At 35.1% G+C, this 14,905-nt stretch overlaps 1 protein-coding gene across 1 annotated transcript; it reads right to left on the bottom strand.

Moving 5' to 3' along the window:
- Window positions 1-6,520: 6,520 nt before the first annotated feature.
- Window positions 6,521-14,779, bottom strand: LOC121414153 (osteopetrosis-associated transmembrane protein 1-like). The gene is made up of 6 exons (XM_041607226.1): window positions 14,161-14,779; window positions 11,524-11,626; window positions 10,605-10,711; window positions 9,349-9,474; window positions 7,326-7,488; window positions 6,521-6,967 (listed from the first exon to the last, which is right to left on the bottom strand). Exons 1-6 carry the CDS (start codon window positions 14,638-14,640, stop codon window positions 6,891-6,893), a joined length of 1,056 nt encoding a protein of 351 aa, XP_041463160.1. The 5' UTR covers window positions 14,641-14,779; the 3' UTR covers window positions 6,521-6,890.
- Window positions 14,780-14,905: the final 126 nt, after the last annotated feature.

Here is a 14,905-nt window from a genome sequence, read left to right as displayed (position 1 = left end):
CTTCATTTTATAGTGAACCCTTTTTATGCTTGTCAAATTTCACGGTCAAACCTCCTCCTTGGAAAAAAAATCTAGATCCACCCCTGCCAATTTATTTATATGCTTTTTAAAGGACAATTATTAAGTCTACCCAATAAAAAGTTGACTTGAATAAAAGAGAGAGGGGGAATCAATCCAACAAGCATTTCATCAAAATCAGATGGAAAATAAGCAAATTAAGACGTTTTAATAAAGCATATCCTGGTCTGCATGCAATGAGGGGATCGACTGATCACGTCACTCACTATTTCTTTTGAATTTTTATTATATTAAATATATGACATATTTTAGTTTTCTCATTGTTCTGTAAAACAATGTTTTATTCCACCCTGAACATGTGGAATCATTCAATTACCACTGTTTTTGTCTCACCTGCATAGCTAAGTGAGACTATAGGCGCCGCTTTTCCGACGGCGGCGTCAACATCAAATCTTAACCTAAGGTTAAGTTTTTGAAATGACATCATAACTTAGAAAGTATATGGACCTAGTTCATGAAACTTGGCCATAAGGTTAATCAAGTATTACTGAACATCCTATGAGAGTTTCATGTCACATGACCAAGGTCAAAGGTCATTTAGGGTCAATGAACTTAGACCATGTTGGGGGAATCAACATCAAAATCTTAACCTGAGGTTAAGTTTTTGAAATGTCATCATAACTTAGAAAATATATGGACCTAGTTCATTAAACTTGGACATAGGGTAATCAAGTATCACCAAACATCCTGCATGAGTTTCACGTCACATGACCAAGGTCAAAGGTCATTTAGGGTCAATGAACTTTGGCCGATTTGGGGTATCTGTTGAATTACAATAAAAACTTTAAAAGTTTTTGGATCTGATTCATGAAACTTGGACATAATAGTAATCAAGTATCACTGAACATCCTGTGCGCATTTTAGGTCACATGACCAGGGTCAAAGGTCAATGAACTTTGGCCATAATGGGGGTATCTGTTGAATTACCATCATAACTTTGCAAGTTTATTGATCTGACTTTTGAAACTTTGACATAAGAGTAATCAAGTATCACTGAATATCCTGTGCAAGTTTCAGGTCACATGATCAAGGTCAAAGGTCATGTGAGGTCAATGAACTTTGGCCACATTGGGGGTATTTGTTGAATTACCATCCTATCTCTGTAAGTGTATTGGTCTAGTTCATAAATTGTTGAAATAAGAGTAACCAAGTATCACTGAACATCTTGTGCGAGTTATAGTAGTTTTCAAAGTCAGCACTGCTGCTATGTTGAATCGCGTGATGCAGGTGAGATCGCCAGAGGCATTCCACTTGTATGAATTTTATGGTTCAGTCATGTTGGTCCTTCTTGTCAAATTTGTTAAAATTGAAATATTCAAACAACTGCAAAAAAAAGAAATAGTGAGTGAGGGACATCATCGTCTGTCTCATTTGCAGGTCTCTGAGATGTGCATATGTTTTATTAATATTAAAAGCCAAACATTTAAGTGTCATAATAACTTTTGATAACTTTTTACATCCGATTTTGATGAAATTTACAGCCTTATGCTTGTATGGTTTTTCTCTAGTGATTCAACTCAACATTTTTTCCGGGGTGGACTTGACCTTTAATGATAAGTACTTACTTGGATTTACAACATTTGAATAAATAGAGTTAATTTATCATACTGGCACAATAATTTGTTTCATTTTGTTTGAAGAAGCGTCCCAGATAAGATGTAAAACTGTTCTCTCCATTTCAATCAGTAAGTCCAGATGATCAGATTTATCTCTAATCGAAGTTTGTCTTTCTTCCTAGATGAATCAAAGTATAAATCAGTCCACTGGCGGATCCAGGGGGGGCACAGCCGGCCCGTACCCCCCCCCCCTTAAGAGGCACAATTACAATTTTTAATGTAAAATGCCGTTAAAACTTAAGTGAAGACTTTTCTTTTTTGCTTGTCAAATTTTTCCTCGGGGAAAATGTGCCCCACCCTTTGAAAAATCCTGGATCCGCCCCTGAATGAGTCTATACCTGTATTGAAAAACATGCTTTGATCCAGCTGAGACATGGCGGCTGATAAAAAACCTTATCTACACCAGACAAATGAAATGTAATAGGTGGGGTCGAATATATATGTTTGTCTGATGGTTAATCGGATTGGTTTTGCCCTGGTCATGCAGTAACCCGTCTCTGTGGTCTCGTGGTTAAGGCACCGTGCGCCATTCTAAGTTGGTAGCCCGGGTTCGATTCCCAGCACAGACAAGTTTTCATAAGGATGTAGCTCTGTGTATATGTATGTATATATTCCATTCGTTTAGTGTTCTCACTTGTTTGTAAATAAGGTAAATCGGCAAGTCATGTAATATAAAGCATACGGGATTCCAGTCAAACCAAATGAAATTAAAGAATCTAACACTTGGCACTTTGCCAAGCGGGGAAATCCTTTCGATGAAAGGGTCAGATTACATTTTATACTTGTTATTATAATCATAATAGGGTAATTTATATTGCGCACATATCCACCTTGTTAGGTGCTCAAGGCGCTCCTATATTACCCGGCTAATAACCATAATCAAAACACATTTTGAAAACGGAAAATACAATTGAAATCGCAAAATTATCCACGAAAACCTATGCTATGTATGAATCTAACATGTTTTATTCTCATATTCATGACTATATCCGTGACTGAGTACTCCTGCAACGTGTTTGATATCTTAAACAAAATTATCTATTTTTAATGTTGATGTGAAAGAGAAATGTTGATATTTTTTATATTGTATATTGCACGAGAAATCAGACAAGACAACCTATTATGGTAAGCGCACAAAAGAAAGAGTTTGTTGGTAAGCGCACAAAGCAAGAAATAGGCCTGTCGCCCTTCTAAATTATTTTTTAAACAGAGAAATGATAGGTAGCGCCTCCAATGCAAAAATGGTGGTGGTGTTGATTGAAGAAAAAGACGAGGAAGGAGGAGGAGGAGGAAGAAGACGGAAAAATGAGAAGGAAGGAAGAAGGAAATAAGGGGTGGAGGTGGAAGGCGTGCATATTATATATTTTGTGAAAATAAGCAAATTTCGAACAAAAAAAATCATAACTTTATGTTACGTTCAAATTCAATGAAAATTCCATTGGGATGTTTGTTTTATTTTCTGCAGTTTATCAACATAAATTTATCATTCAAACTGTCCTCTGTTGCTTTCTCTGATCTACTGCCTCTATACATGTATACAATGCATTACTTTGTGCTTTAAATTGAAGAAAGATATTCTATTGATTATACTCAAAGGCTGATTAATGTTCTAAAAAGAATAAAGTCAGTCAATGTATATTACGTTTTGATCTCATATCGCTGCTAAGGTTTTTGCATGGTGTTATCAGATTATATTTTATTTTTATCTGTATTCTTTCTTCTCATTTATACCAAGTTCATTGAATAAATGTATACTATTAAAAAGGATTAATGGTTGATCCTATCACGTATGTGTAAAATGTGAAATATTCTTCATAAACTCATTGGCCCGCTTTCTGATAGCAGGTTTGACTTAAACTCAGGTTTAAAGTTGTGGTTTAAGTATGGATAGCCAATTGTTACATAAATCACTAACATACATGTAGATATGGTACTTCAACTCATTTGACTCTCAAATCATTCATAATTGTCTAGGAATTATATATGAATGATCGTCTTCACCATCGTTGAATCAGGAAAGAGCACAGTATACATAAGAAATATACAACTTAATAAAAATTTTGATACTTTTGGCTTGCCATACTTAAACCACAACTTTAAACCTGGGTTTAAGTTAAATCTGCTATCAGAATACGGGCCTTTGGATTTGATAATAAATGATAGTAAGACTCAGCATTGTCTTATATCTAAGACATATTTACATTGTGAATCGCGTTTGATTTCTATCCCGTTTTCATCATTTATAATTTAAAGGACAAGTCCAACCCAACTAAAAGTTGATTTGAATAAAAGAGAAAAATCAAACAAGCATAACACTGAAAATTTCATCAAAATCGGATGTGAAATAAGAAAGTTATGATATTTTCAAGTTTCACTTATTTTCACAGAACAGTTATATGCACATCTTTGTCGGTATGCAAATGAGGGGACTGATGACATCACCCACTCACTATTTCTTTTGTATTTTATTATATGAAATACTTCAATTTTCTCCCTATTGTCATGAGAAACAAGGTGGAACCGTGTTTCTCATAACAATAAGGAGAAAATTGTGGAATTACCATTGTTTGAACATTTTGTGGTTCAACCAAGAGGGAGCTTGTTGTCACTGAAATCTGTGAAAATTGAAAAATTATATAATTCACGGTGAAGCAATAAAAAACAAAAGAAATAGTGAGACCATCAACTCTCTCATTTGCATATAACTGAGTTGTCCATATAACTGTTTTGTGAAAAATAAGCGAAACTTTAAACGTCATAACTTTCTTATTTTACATCCGAGTTTGATGAAATTTTTAGCATTATTCTTGTTTGATTTTTCTCTATTGATTCAAATCAAGTTTTTTTCCTGGGGTGGACTTGCCCTTTGAGAAACAAAAGAAAGAGAGGGATGGAAAAGGATGGTTAAAGTGAGAGGGAGAGAAGTATAGAGAGCGGGGAGAGGAAGACTGGGCCCGGTAGGCTGGAATACCAAAATCTGAAGCCGAAACTATATTGGGGCATTTTTCACTGCACAAACGATCAAAATGGATTACTGAACACAATCAATATTAAAGCCAAGAGCATTCTGCATATCATTATTGAAAATTTTATTCTCAAAAATATCTGAGATTAATAATCAAGTCGAAATCTTATAATAAATTTCATCTTTCAATACACATATATAATTTTCAATCTAATCCAAGATTGGTTATTGCAAATTCCTGACTAATATAATAATTGTGGTGACTTTGCCATTATGTTATTAAAGTACCATGGAAACGGGGCAATCAAATAAAGGTTTCCATAATAGTTTACAAAATTTACCATAGTTGTAAGGTCTTTTTTTAAATAGGCCCTGAACTTCAAGGGCCTGTTACATAAGTGGTAGTGATAGTAGTAGTAGTAGTAGTAGTAGTAGTAGCAGCAGTAGCAGCAGCAGCAGCAGTAGTAGTAGTAGAAGCAGAATTAGTAGTAGTAGTAGTATCATCATCATTATCATATTACTATTATAAATTACATCCTTTTTAGTATCTCTCTTCATAAGAATAAACATTATTACCTGAATGAGGCATTTTGGAGACATGATATAAACGCATATTTTGTCTAAGTGATTAACTCAACATAAACTACGTCACAATGGCTCGGTCAGCGATCAGCTGAATGACGAGTGACCATAATATTTGTACACCCCTCCTCCCCGAAAAGAGTAATTTTCCTACTGCACCTACGTACAATAATTAGCGGTCCATAATATCCGTATTCCGAGCTCATCAATCCCCAGCGCATTTGTGGATGCGTATAAAGAGATACGCTTCATAAAAGATCCGCGCACCAACAATATACGTCATAATAAAGACAACGCTGGATCCGAGCGCTTGTAAGTACGTCATAATGGTAAAGTGCAGAATTGACACTACAGGCTTGACCAAGGTAAGTCCAACAATTTAGTTATATAATCTATCAATATGTTGATTTAATGTACCAGAAAGAATTGAACAGGTAATAATATTGACTGGCGTTACTTTCGGGAGATACCAAAAATATTTCCCTCACTAGACCCATATTGCCCTCGTCTTCGACTCGGGGCAATATGAGACTAGTTTTGGAAATATATTTGGTATCTCCCTCAAGGCCAGTCAATATTATATAAGTATGTAAATCATTGCAAGAATATATAAATATACATACATGTATATATATCAAGTATGGAGTGGAGCAAATGCTGCATTGGATACTTGGGAAAGGAATTGTAAAGAAGAAAGATACAGAAACCCTGTTAGTCAGTTATCATCAGTGACTAGTTTGCCTCAACCAATCAGATGCAGGGATTTGCAGTAAATCACTGACAAAACTTTTTATGAAACCATCCCCTGAATAATCTCATTAGCAACAGCTGTGTGTTACTTTACCTAGCGTTTGGCTATGGTATATGGAATCTAACACATCAATGACAAAGAGTAGTTCTATGGGGGATAAAAAGGCAGCTAGGAGAAAATAAAAACTTTGCAAGAATTTTACTTCAGAATTTCATATAACTTACCTCCAATTGGCAGATGATAAAATGAAGACAATCTGAGTATAGCAGTGTATTTTACCAAACAAACAATGATTACATATTTGATTTAAGTACATATACATCAGGGGCAGATCCAGGAATTTTTGGAAGGGGGGGGGGCCGAAAGCCCCGTAACATGCACCAAAGGTTTCTCTTAAGTTAATAAGGACACTTTTTTGCAGGTTGCCGCAATATGGGTGAGGGTGGGCAACCCCCCCCCCTAGGATCCGCTCCTGTATCTAATATGTCATATATTGGACTTACATAATTCATTTTTTTAAAGCTTAATGTTAACTCAAGATGGAATGTTCTCAAATTTAAGGCAGATTAATAAATGCTGAAGTACAATCGAGTAAAACCTGCCTTAGCAGCTTCCTATCTTTAGCAAAAACCTGTCTTTAGTGGCCATCAAAACTGTTTCCAATTAAAAGGAATGTGGCCACTTTTTTTTCCTTTGAGTAGCCTTAACAAACAATTTGAGAAGTATACTCGTGAAGAAACATTGTTGTCTCGGCTTTAAGTACTGCCTCCAGTGTCTATTGAGTCCTTGTATTTTGTCTCAAACAAAAATAAAGTATGATGCTTTAACATGACACCGTGGTGACATTCGCTGATTTCCTTTGGAGTCTTAAGGCATATTACTAAATGACGTACATTAATCAGCGTAGGGAAGTTGTCGTCCCAGCATAGAGTCTTGCTGAAGCTGATAGTGACCTCCGTTTCCTTTCTTTGGATTCTGTACAAAAGAAGACAAATATTGACCAAATTAAACTATTTCGAATAGTTCACAGTGCAAATTTTTTTTAGCCCTTTATCAAAATACTCCCCAGGGAGTCGATATTGTATTTGGGGCTGTGGGGAGGGGGGACTGAGCGAATCCAACTATGAAGGCAATAATCATCTGTAACAGAGTTTATGCCCTTATTAGTACATGTACATGCATAATCTTGATTATCTAGTGTTACCATCATTGGTACAAAAACAATAAACATATCAAAGTTCACAAGGAATGCAATAATAGGGATATTACTTCACAAGTCTATTTTACTTCATAAATAAACGTTCATGTCGTAAAAAAACTTCATGGTACTCACTTTCTACAAGTCTTTGTTGTTTTTTCGTCCCATGCAGCATTGCAGCAATGTAAAAGAATAATGGCAATATACAGACAAAGACGCTTAGGGTTACTACAGCTAAAAACTCTCTTTCTATCTTCCGACAGTGATTGTCTTTCCACATGATGCGGGTGCGATTCATCTAAAAAAGGAAAAACAGCAAAATAAAGTATAATGTAACACGTTTCAAGGTGATATATGTAATACATAATAGTTAGCTAGAGATAATTGTATCTTCTTTAATAGGACATCCTAATCCAAGATATTTTTTAAGGAGACAAGATATTGTTTAAAGGGAACATTTACAGACTTTTTTTAAAGTTCACACCAAGTTACCAATAATGCCTATAGCATTTCCATTTATTTGAAAGCAGGATAAAAGAGCATTGCACATTAAATGCTTTGCTCGCAGGCATAGGTGCCGCAGCCGGGGATCGAACCCTGGACTTTTTATGTATAGGAAGGCGCCTTAGACCACTCGGCCACGGCACCTCCACTTAGCCAAAGAAGTGTTTACATACTACAAGTGAACCAATAGTGAGCTCCTGCCCGGAAGGCCAGTCAAATAGCACTCGTTAAGGGTATTTAAAACCCATATTTAAACAAGTGGAATGCCTCTGGCCGTCTCACCTGCACCACGCAGTTCAATATAGCAGCAGTGCTGACTTTGAATACTACTCTAACTCGCACAAGATGTTCAGTGATACATGGTTACTCTTATGTCCACTTTTTATGAACTAGACCAATAAACTTACAGAGATATGATGGTTATTCAACAAAAAACCCCAACATGGCCAAAGTTCATTGACCTTACATGACCTGTGACCTTGATCATGTGACCTGAAACTCGCACAGGATGTTCAGTGATACTTGATTACTCTTATGTACAGGTTTCATGAATCAGATCCATAAACTTTCAAAGTTATGATGGTAATTCAACAGATACACCCAGTTCGGCCAAAGTTCATTGACCTTTGACCTTGGTCATGTGACCTGAAACGTGCACAGGATGTTCAGAGATACTTGATTACTATAATATCCAAGTTTAATGAACTAGACCAATAAACTTTCAAAGTTATGATGGTAATTCATCAGATACCCCCAATTCGGCCAAAGTTCATTGACCCTAAATGACCTTTGACCTTAATCATGAGACCTGAAACTTGCACAAAATGTTCAGTGATGCTTGATTACTATTATGTCCAAGTTTCATGAATCAGATCCATAAACTTTCAAAGTTATGATGGTAATTCAACAGATATCCGCAATTCGGCCAAAGTTCATTGACCCTAAATGACCTTTGACCTTGGTCATGTGACGTGAAACTCGTGCAGGATGTTCAGTGATACTTGATTAACCTTATGTCCAAGTTTCATGAACTAGGTCCATATATTTTCTAAGTTATGATGACATTTAAAAAACTTAACCTCAGGTTAAGATTTCGATGTTGATCCCGCCAACATGGTCTAAGTTCATTGACCCTAAATGACCTTTGACCTTGGTCATGTGACATGAAACTCTAATAGGATGTTTAGTAATACTTGATTAACCTTATGGCCAAGTTTTATTAACTAGGTCCATATACTTTCTAAGTTATGACGTCATTTCAAAAACTTAACCTCAGGTTAAGATTTGATGTTGACGCCGCCGCCGTCGGAAAAGCGGCGCCTATAGTCTCACTCTGCTTCGCAGGTGAGCCGTTCACTTGGATTTAAAAAAAGGGGTGGTTTTGAATAGACTGGTCAATGGTCCAACGTATTAGGGTATGTCTTTTTTTTAAAGCTTTTTTTTAGACTAGCCAAACATGTTTAGGGTATGTTTTTTCCCGGGGTCATATTCTGACAACTTGTTTAGGGGCTAAAATTTGTAAATAAAGCCCGCAAAAAAACTTGTTTAGGGGGTTATTTTGCACACAGAGAAAAACTTGTTTAGGGGGTAGTTTGGAAATAATTTGGTCATGCATGTGTACAGCAATACATTTGACAGCAATTAGATTGCTTACCAAGTCTATGATGTCCATACAAAGTTGGTCGTCGCTAAGGTCATTGTACAGGGCATTCAGTGTGTCATATTCCTTACTGCAATTATCACATAATGTCATATTTGAGCCGACTGGTACAGGATCATCCTGTGAAATGAACATAAAAAAGATTGTTGGATATTATAATTAATATACACTTAGTAAAGTGAATACATAATAATAACAACATGCATCATTTATATAACACTTAATACAATGTTTCTAAGCGCTGCATACTATTACCCGGCTTTGGCACCGCCACCCTGATCAGGTGCTCAAGCATTCGAAGAATTTCTTCCTACCAGGTAGTGTGAAATTAAGCAAAACTTTAAAATGTCATAAGTTTCTTCTTTTACATCCAAGTTTCATTTTTTCTCCTTTTCATTCAAATGAACTATTTGTTGGAGTGAATCTGCCCCTAAATCTGATCAGGGAGTTTGTGATAAGAGCAAAGCCTTTCATTTGTAATGAGAATGTTACACGCATGACTGTGCAGAAGAATTGAACTTTGATTGATTTTCAATCAGAAAGGAAATGAACTTGGATTTAGTAATAAAAAAGGGGGGAACCAGGGAATATGTAAAAACGAAAGTGAAACATTGAAAAGGGTGTGTAGTCTACCTTACTTTATAACAATATTGGAAAGTGTTGACAAGCAAGATCACAAAGTAAACCAATAAAATGATTGAAAATTCACTGGAAAGTTATACAAAGCTATGTTGGTTTTCCATATAAAGTTAAGTTTAAATCATGATTTTGTTCATCATTCTGTTGTCAATGAGAGGTTCAATTATTTTTGACAGATTTCAACCACAACCAGAAGATTTTTTTTTTCAAACAGGGCAAAATAATTTTAAATTGGAAAGGGAATACATACAATAAATGTACAAAGAGGGGGAATGAAGCAACCCATATTAGTTATTATCACACTAAAATTTGATTATCTGGTACATAGGCCTACACTATACTTTGGGCCATTGCTGTACTTATTACACTTAATTATAGGATTTAAAAGATTCAACTGATAATCAGAGAGTATTTTTGCCACCTTATCCACTTTCAGTATCCATGTAATATAGAAATATCAGGCAGATATTCTATAGATTGACACAAAGTTGGGAAGCAGAGGAAAAAGAAACTGAAAGAAAAAAAAATAGGAGGAAGTGGAGGTTAGAAGAGGAAGAGTAAGAGACAAAAAAATAAAATAGTAATAAATTACCTCATTCAAGAATACTTACAGAGCATCCGCCATTGTTCAAAAAGCAGGTCATTGTGTCATTATAGTTCTTGAGGAATTCTTGAGTTGAGTTGGTTGCATTAAAGTTCAGATTTTCAGCATAGCAATCTGTAAAGTTTGCAGTGTAAAGAAGAAAAGTATAACTGATAAGGAAGAATGGAAAAGTAATAACAATTTAGTCTTGTGAACATGTTATTAAAAAGGATTCAACAGTAATGTTTTTTTTTACTGACAGTGAATAAATAAATATACAAAATATTACTATCAAGTAATTATTGAGCACTAAGAGACTTTGAGCGCTCAGAGACTTAACTGTAGTTTGCACCATATAAATATTGATTATTATTATCATTTTTTATTATTATCATTATCATTATTATTATTATCATTATAATTATTATTCAGTGTAGTACATGTACATTATGGTTAAAGCTTGCAAGGACAAAGTACATAGATTGTATAAATTGAATGTAAATCTGCTTACAGGATAACGAAAGTACAAAATGATTAAATTTCATTAGAAATGAAATGCCCTCGCAACTTATAAAGTGAAAGCACATATGCAGAAAGAAGGGGATAAACAGAGAGATTTCATGAGAAAGAGAGGGGGAGAGAAGTGTGACGTGGAAACATTTGAAAGAGAAACAAAAAGTGTAAACAGTCGTGAGAAGGGAGTGAGAAGGGGAAAAAATCATTATCAAAACTACCAAATATCTTAATAGACATGGGGCCCGTAACACAAAACTTAGCAATGATCCTAAAACATTTTTCTACAATTGATTCCATTGACTACAATGTGCGATCAATCGTGAAAATCAAGCGTACGATCAATCGCTAACTCTTTGTGTTACGGGACTATGGACTCCTATTCTATCAGGTGGAGGGGACTTGTCCGGAATGTTTCCTAAGTGAAAACTTACTTTGACAATTCCCATCACGCCACAGCTGAGTGAGGAAAGCTTGTGTTTGACTCACAATCTGCAGTTTATCAGAAACAAGTATGTCTTCCTTGCATTCTTCATCCTGTAAGGGAAATACAAATTGTGAATCATGGTCTAGTCTAATGGAATGCCTGGTTGATTTTTGTTGTTTCTTTTTGCTTAAAACTTCAAAATACTTACATTACAACATGCATTTTTAACATTTGGACAGTAGGCCTATGTACATTTGCTCATACAATGTATAGATTTTAATGTGCAGATTAATTATTTGAAATTTATTGATTGATATCTTGTGAATAAGACAGCTCGTCGTAGTTTTGCAGGCATTTGCCATAGTGAGAAGGAAAAGGAACCAATAAAACCATATTCAGGCATAAAACAATAAAATCAATTAAATCATATCATCAGTATAGCATCACTGACACACTTGTTCACTGCAACCACCCTGCCTATTGCGAATCTACACACATGTCGATCTATGCAGTATATCACTTCTGTTTTGTAAGAAAAAATACATGTACTTATTTCCATACAGTTGGGATTTATTTTTCATTAGTAACTTGGGCATCATTTTTTTATTCACTAGACTGCAAAAACCTTTAATTTTGAGCATCTATTGGTGGAAAGTAAAATTGCAAGAAAATAGTCATTCAACAACCTCTATTTTTAATTTAGAAAAAAAATAATTAAAAGAATTCAATTTACATTAGAGCAAAATACAAAATTACATGAGTAGTTGCAATGGAAACTGACACCTGTGTAAAAAAATCAAGCATTTGTCCCCAAGAACAAGAGAAAACAAGTAAAACATTGCCAGCCTTATTTCCCCACACAGGAAGTCCTACATGTACAACAGAGGTTATATCATAACCTTAATCATTGAATGAGTGCACAAAGATGCAGAGTAATGGTGGAGGTAACTACATGTAATCATAATTTATATTGTACATGGTCATTTGACAGGTCTGACCCACTCATTCAATGAACAAGGTTATAATATAACCTTGTTCTCAGTTATATCTCCATGTGTGGCAAAATAAGGGTGGCAATGTTTGGCTTATTTTCTCTTTTTCTTTGGGGCAAATGCTTGATTTTTTTACACTGACAGTTTTCATTACACCTATTATTTATACTACTTGGCTCTTATTTCAATTTGATTCTTTAAATCATTTTTTTCTTAATTAAAAATAGAGATCAAAAAATGAAAATTTTCTTGCCATATTACTTTCCACCAATAGAGGGCGTACACAAAAATATGCCCAAAATTCAAGTTTTTGAGCGCTCTGGTGAATACAAAAATTATTCCCAAGTTACCTAATGAAAAATGAATTGCAACTGTATGAAAATTAGTAATTTTGGTCTCAAAAGTGACATTTTAATGATTTTTTTGAAGTGTGTGCTCTGTACAACATTGGCATACCATAGTCCTACCTGTAGATTCACCACAGGCAGGGTGGTAGCAGTGAACAAGTGACCTGGGGCCCGTTTCTCAACACCGTCATAAGTCTAACTTCTTGACTAAATCGGAGATAGTGAGCTACTTGTCCGCTAACCGTTTCACGAAGCCCTCTTTACCAAGATCGGGTACAACAACCTCACTAAATATTTATGACACCTCCGAACCTGTCATAACTTCTTTCTTAATGACGTAGTGGCATCACGTGGGTAGACTATGACATGCAAAAGTGCCTAGGAAATGTGAAAATTATAATCTTTCGTAATCAATCAAAGATGTTGAAATTACATCAAAAAACAAGTTGGATAATGCATTCTATGATCATGGTAATACAAAGAATCTACAAAAACTGTTGGTAATACTCCACAAAACCATTCATTTTGAAATAGTAAAATAATTTATTTGATAAAGATTCTACCACGTCAGGCCATCCATAAATGGACTCGTATTTGTCGTTTTCAGACCCCTATTAACATTTTGATAAATTCTATCTCTAATTTATGCATAGAATTTGTCAAATAGTAAGTTTCAGTATCTAAGATTTAAAAGAAAATTGTTAAACTATATTTTGATGATGTTTGGAATCGTAAAATACCGTATAATTATCCTCATTTTACAACGAAAACCGTTATGGTTTTACTTTCGTAAACTATTAAAATTGGATATCCCGGGGGTACCCATCTCAACGTCCACATGTGATTTTTTAGACACGAGATCAATTATTCATAATTCCATTTTCTCAGCAATTGAATGCTCAAGTCTTCATGGTCTAAGTATGTATGGTGCATAATATACCTGTGCTATTATTCTTAAAAGATGAAATTCCCAATTCATCACAATATTTGCAATTTTGTTATAATTTTTCTTTTTGAAAATTATGCTATTTTGTGACTAAGGCTACGTCTCGTCTGCTCTTTTTACCGATAATATCGATATAGTTAGGAGGCCTTTCGAGAAACGGGTTTAGTAAGATTAGAACTCCGTGGTTGGTGGATAAAGATATGACTAACTTGTCCAGGTGTTGAGAAACGGGCCCCTGGCGCAGATAATCTACTCCAACACTAACCGAGTGCACTGACATTTTAAATTCCCAGACTCGAGCATAAACTTAAAATTTACGAAATAATAGTAAAATGCAAAAGAAAGAAAAAAAGTAATACATTTTCAATATTACTCCACGCTTTCCTTGATAAGTCAAACTCCAATACACAATGTCCACAATACAAAACCGGCTTTGCATTCTTAACTGCACATTCAATGAATGCTGAGGAAGCATTGCTGTATGCACTTAATAGTTCTTTTCTGTGATGGCACTTCGTAAAATCCACCGGCAAGTTGTCAATGTCAACTAAAATATGTTCTTGAGTACATGCAAGAGGATTCAAATTATCAATGGCTGCTTGGCCTTGTCCTTTTGAATTTGAATTTAACTTTAAGCCAGGCGGATTGACGAATAAAGAGCCCTCTTCACGGGAAATGGAATGTAGATCCACGCCGGAGCTCCCCGGCATCCACTTGTCACTGTCCACAGAATCAGCAGCCACAAGAATCCGAGGAGAGGGCAACAACAAGCTCAAAGAAAAAAGCGAGATGGACATGATGGTTCCACACAAGAATGATATGACAAATAATGGCTCCATAATTGTCACAAGTAAATAACCTAATTCATTCAAGAACAGTTCTGGGATTAATTTACGGTGCGTATTCCATTCCACCCATTTTCCGGATTTGTTTCACTGCTGGTGAGTCATGTGATAAATCATGTGACTGAAAATGAAATAGTCTTTTGTTTCACATTCAGGCATTATTTATTGATATGACCTTCATTAAAATCGTGCTATCTTATTACTATATCATCTTTTTAAATATTTCACATTCTTTTAATTATCATGAAAAAAGTTCAAT

Source organism: Lytechinus variegatus, chromosome 4 (assembly GCF_018143015.1).
Source record: "Lytechinus variegatus isolate NC3 chromosome 4, Lvar_3.0, whole genome shotgun sequence".
Classification (NCBI taxonomy): Eukaryota; Metazoa; Echinodermata; class Echinoidea; order Temnopleuroida; family Toxopneustidae; genus Lytechinus; species Lytechinus variegatus.
The sequence above is the reverse complement of the archived record's forward strand: the minus strand, read 5'-3'. Positions and strand labels throughout refer to the sequence as shown.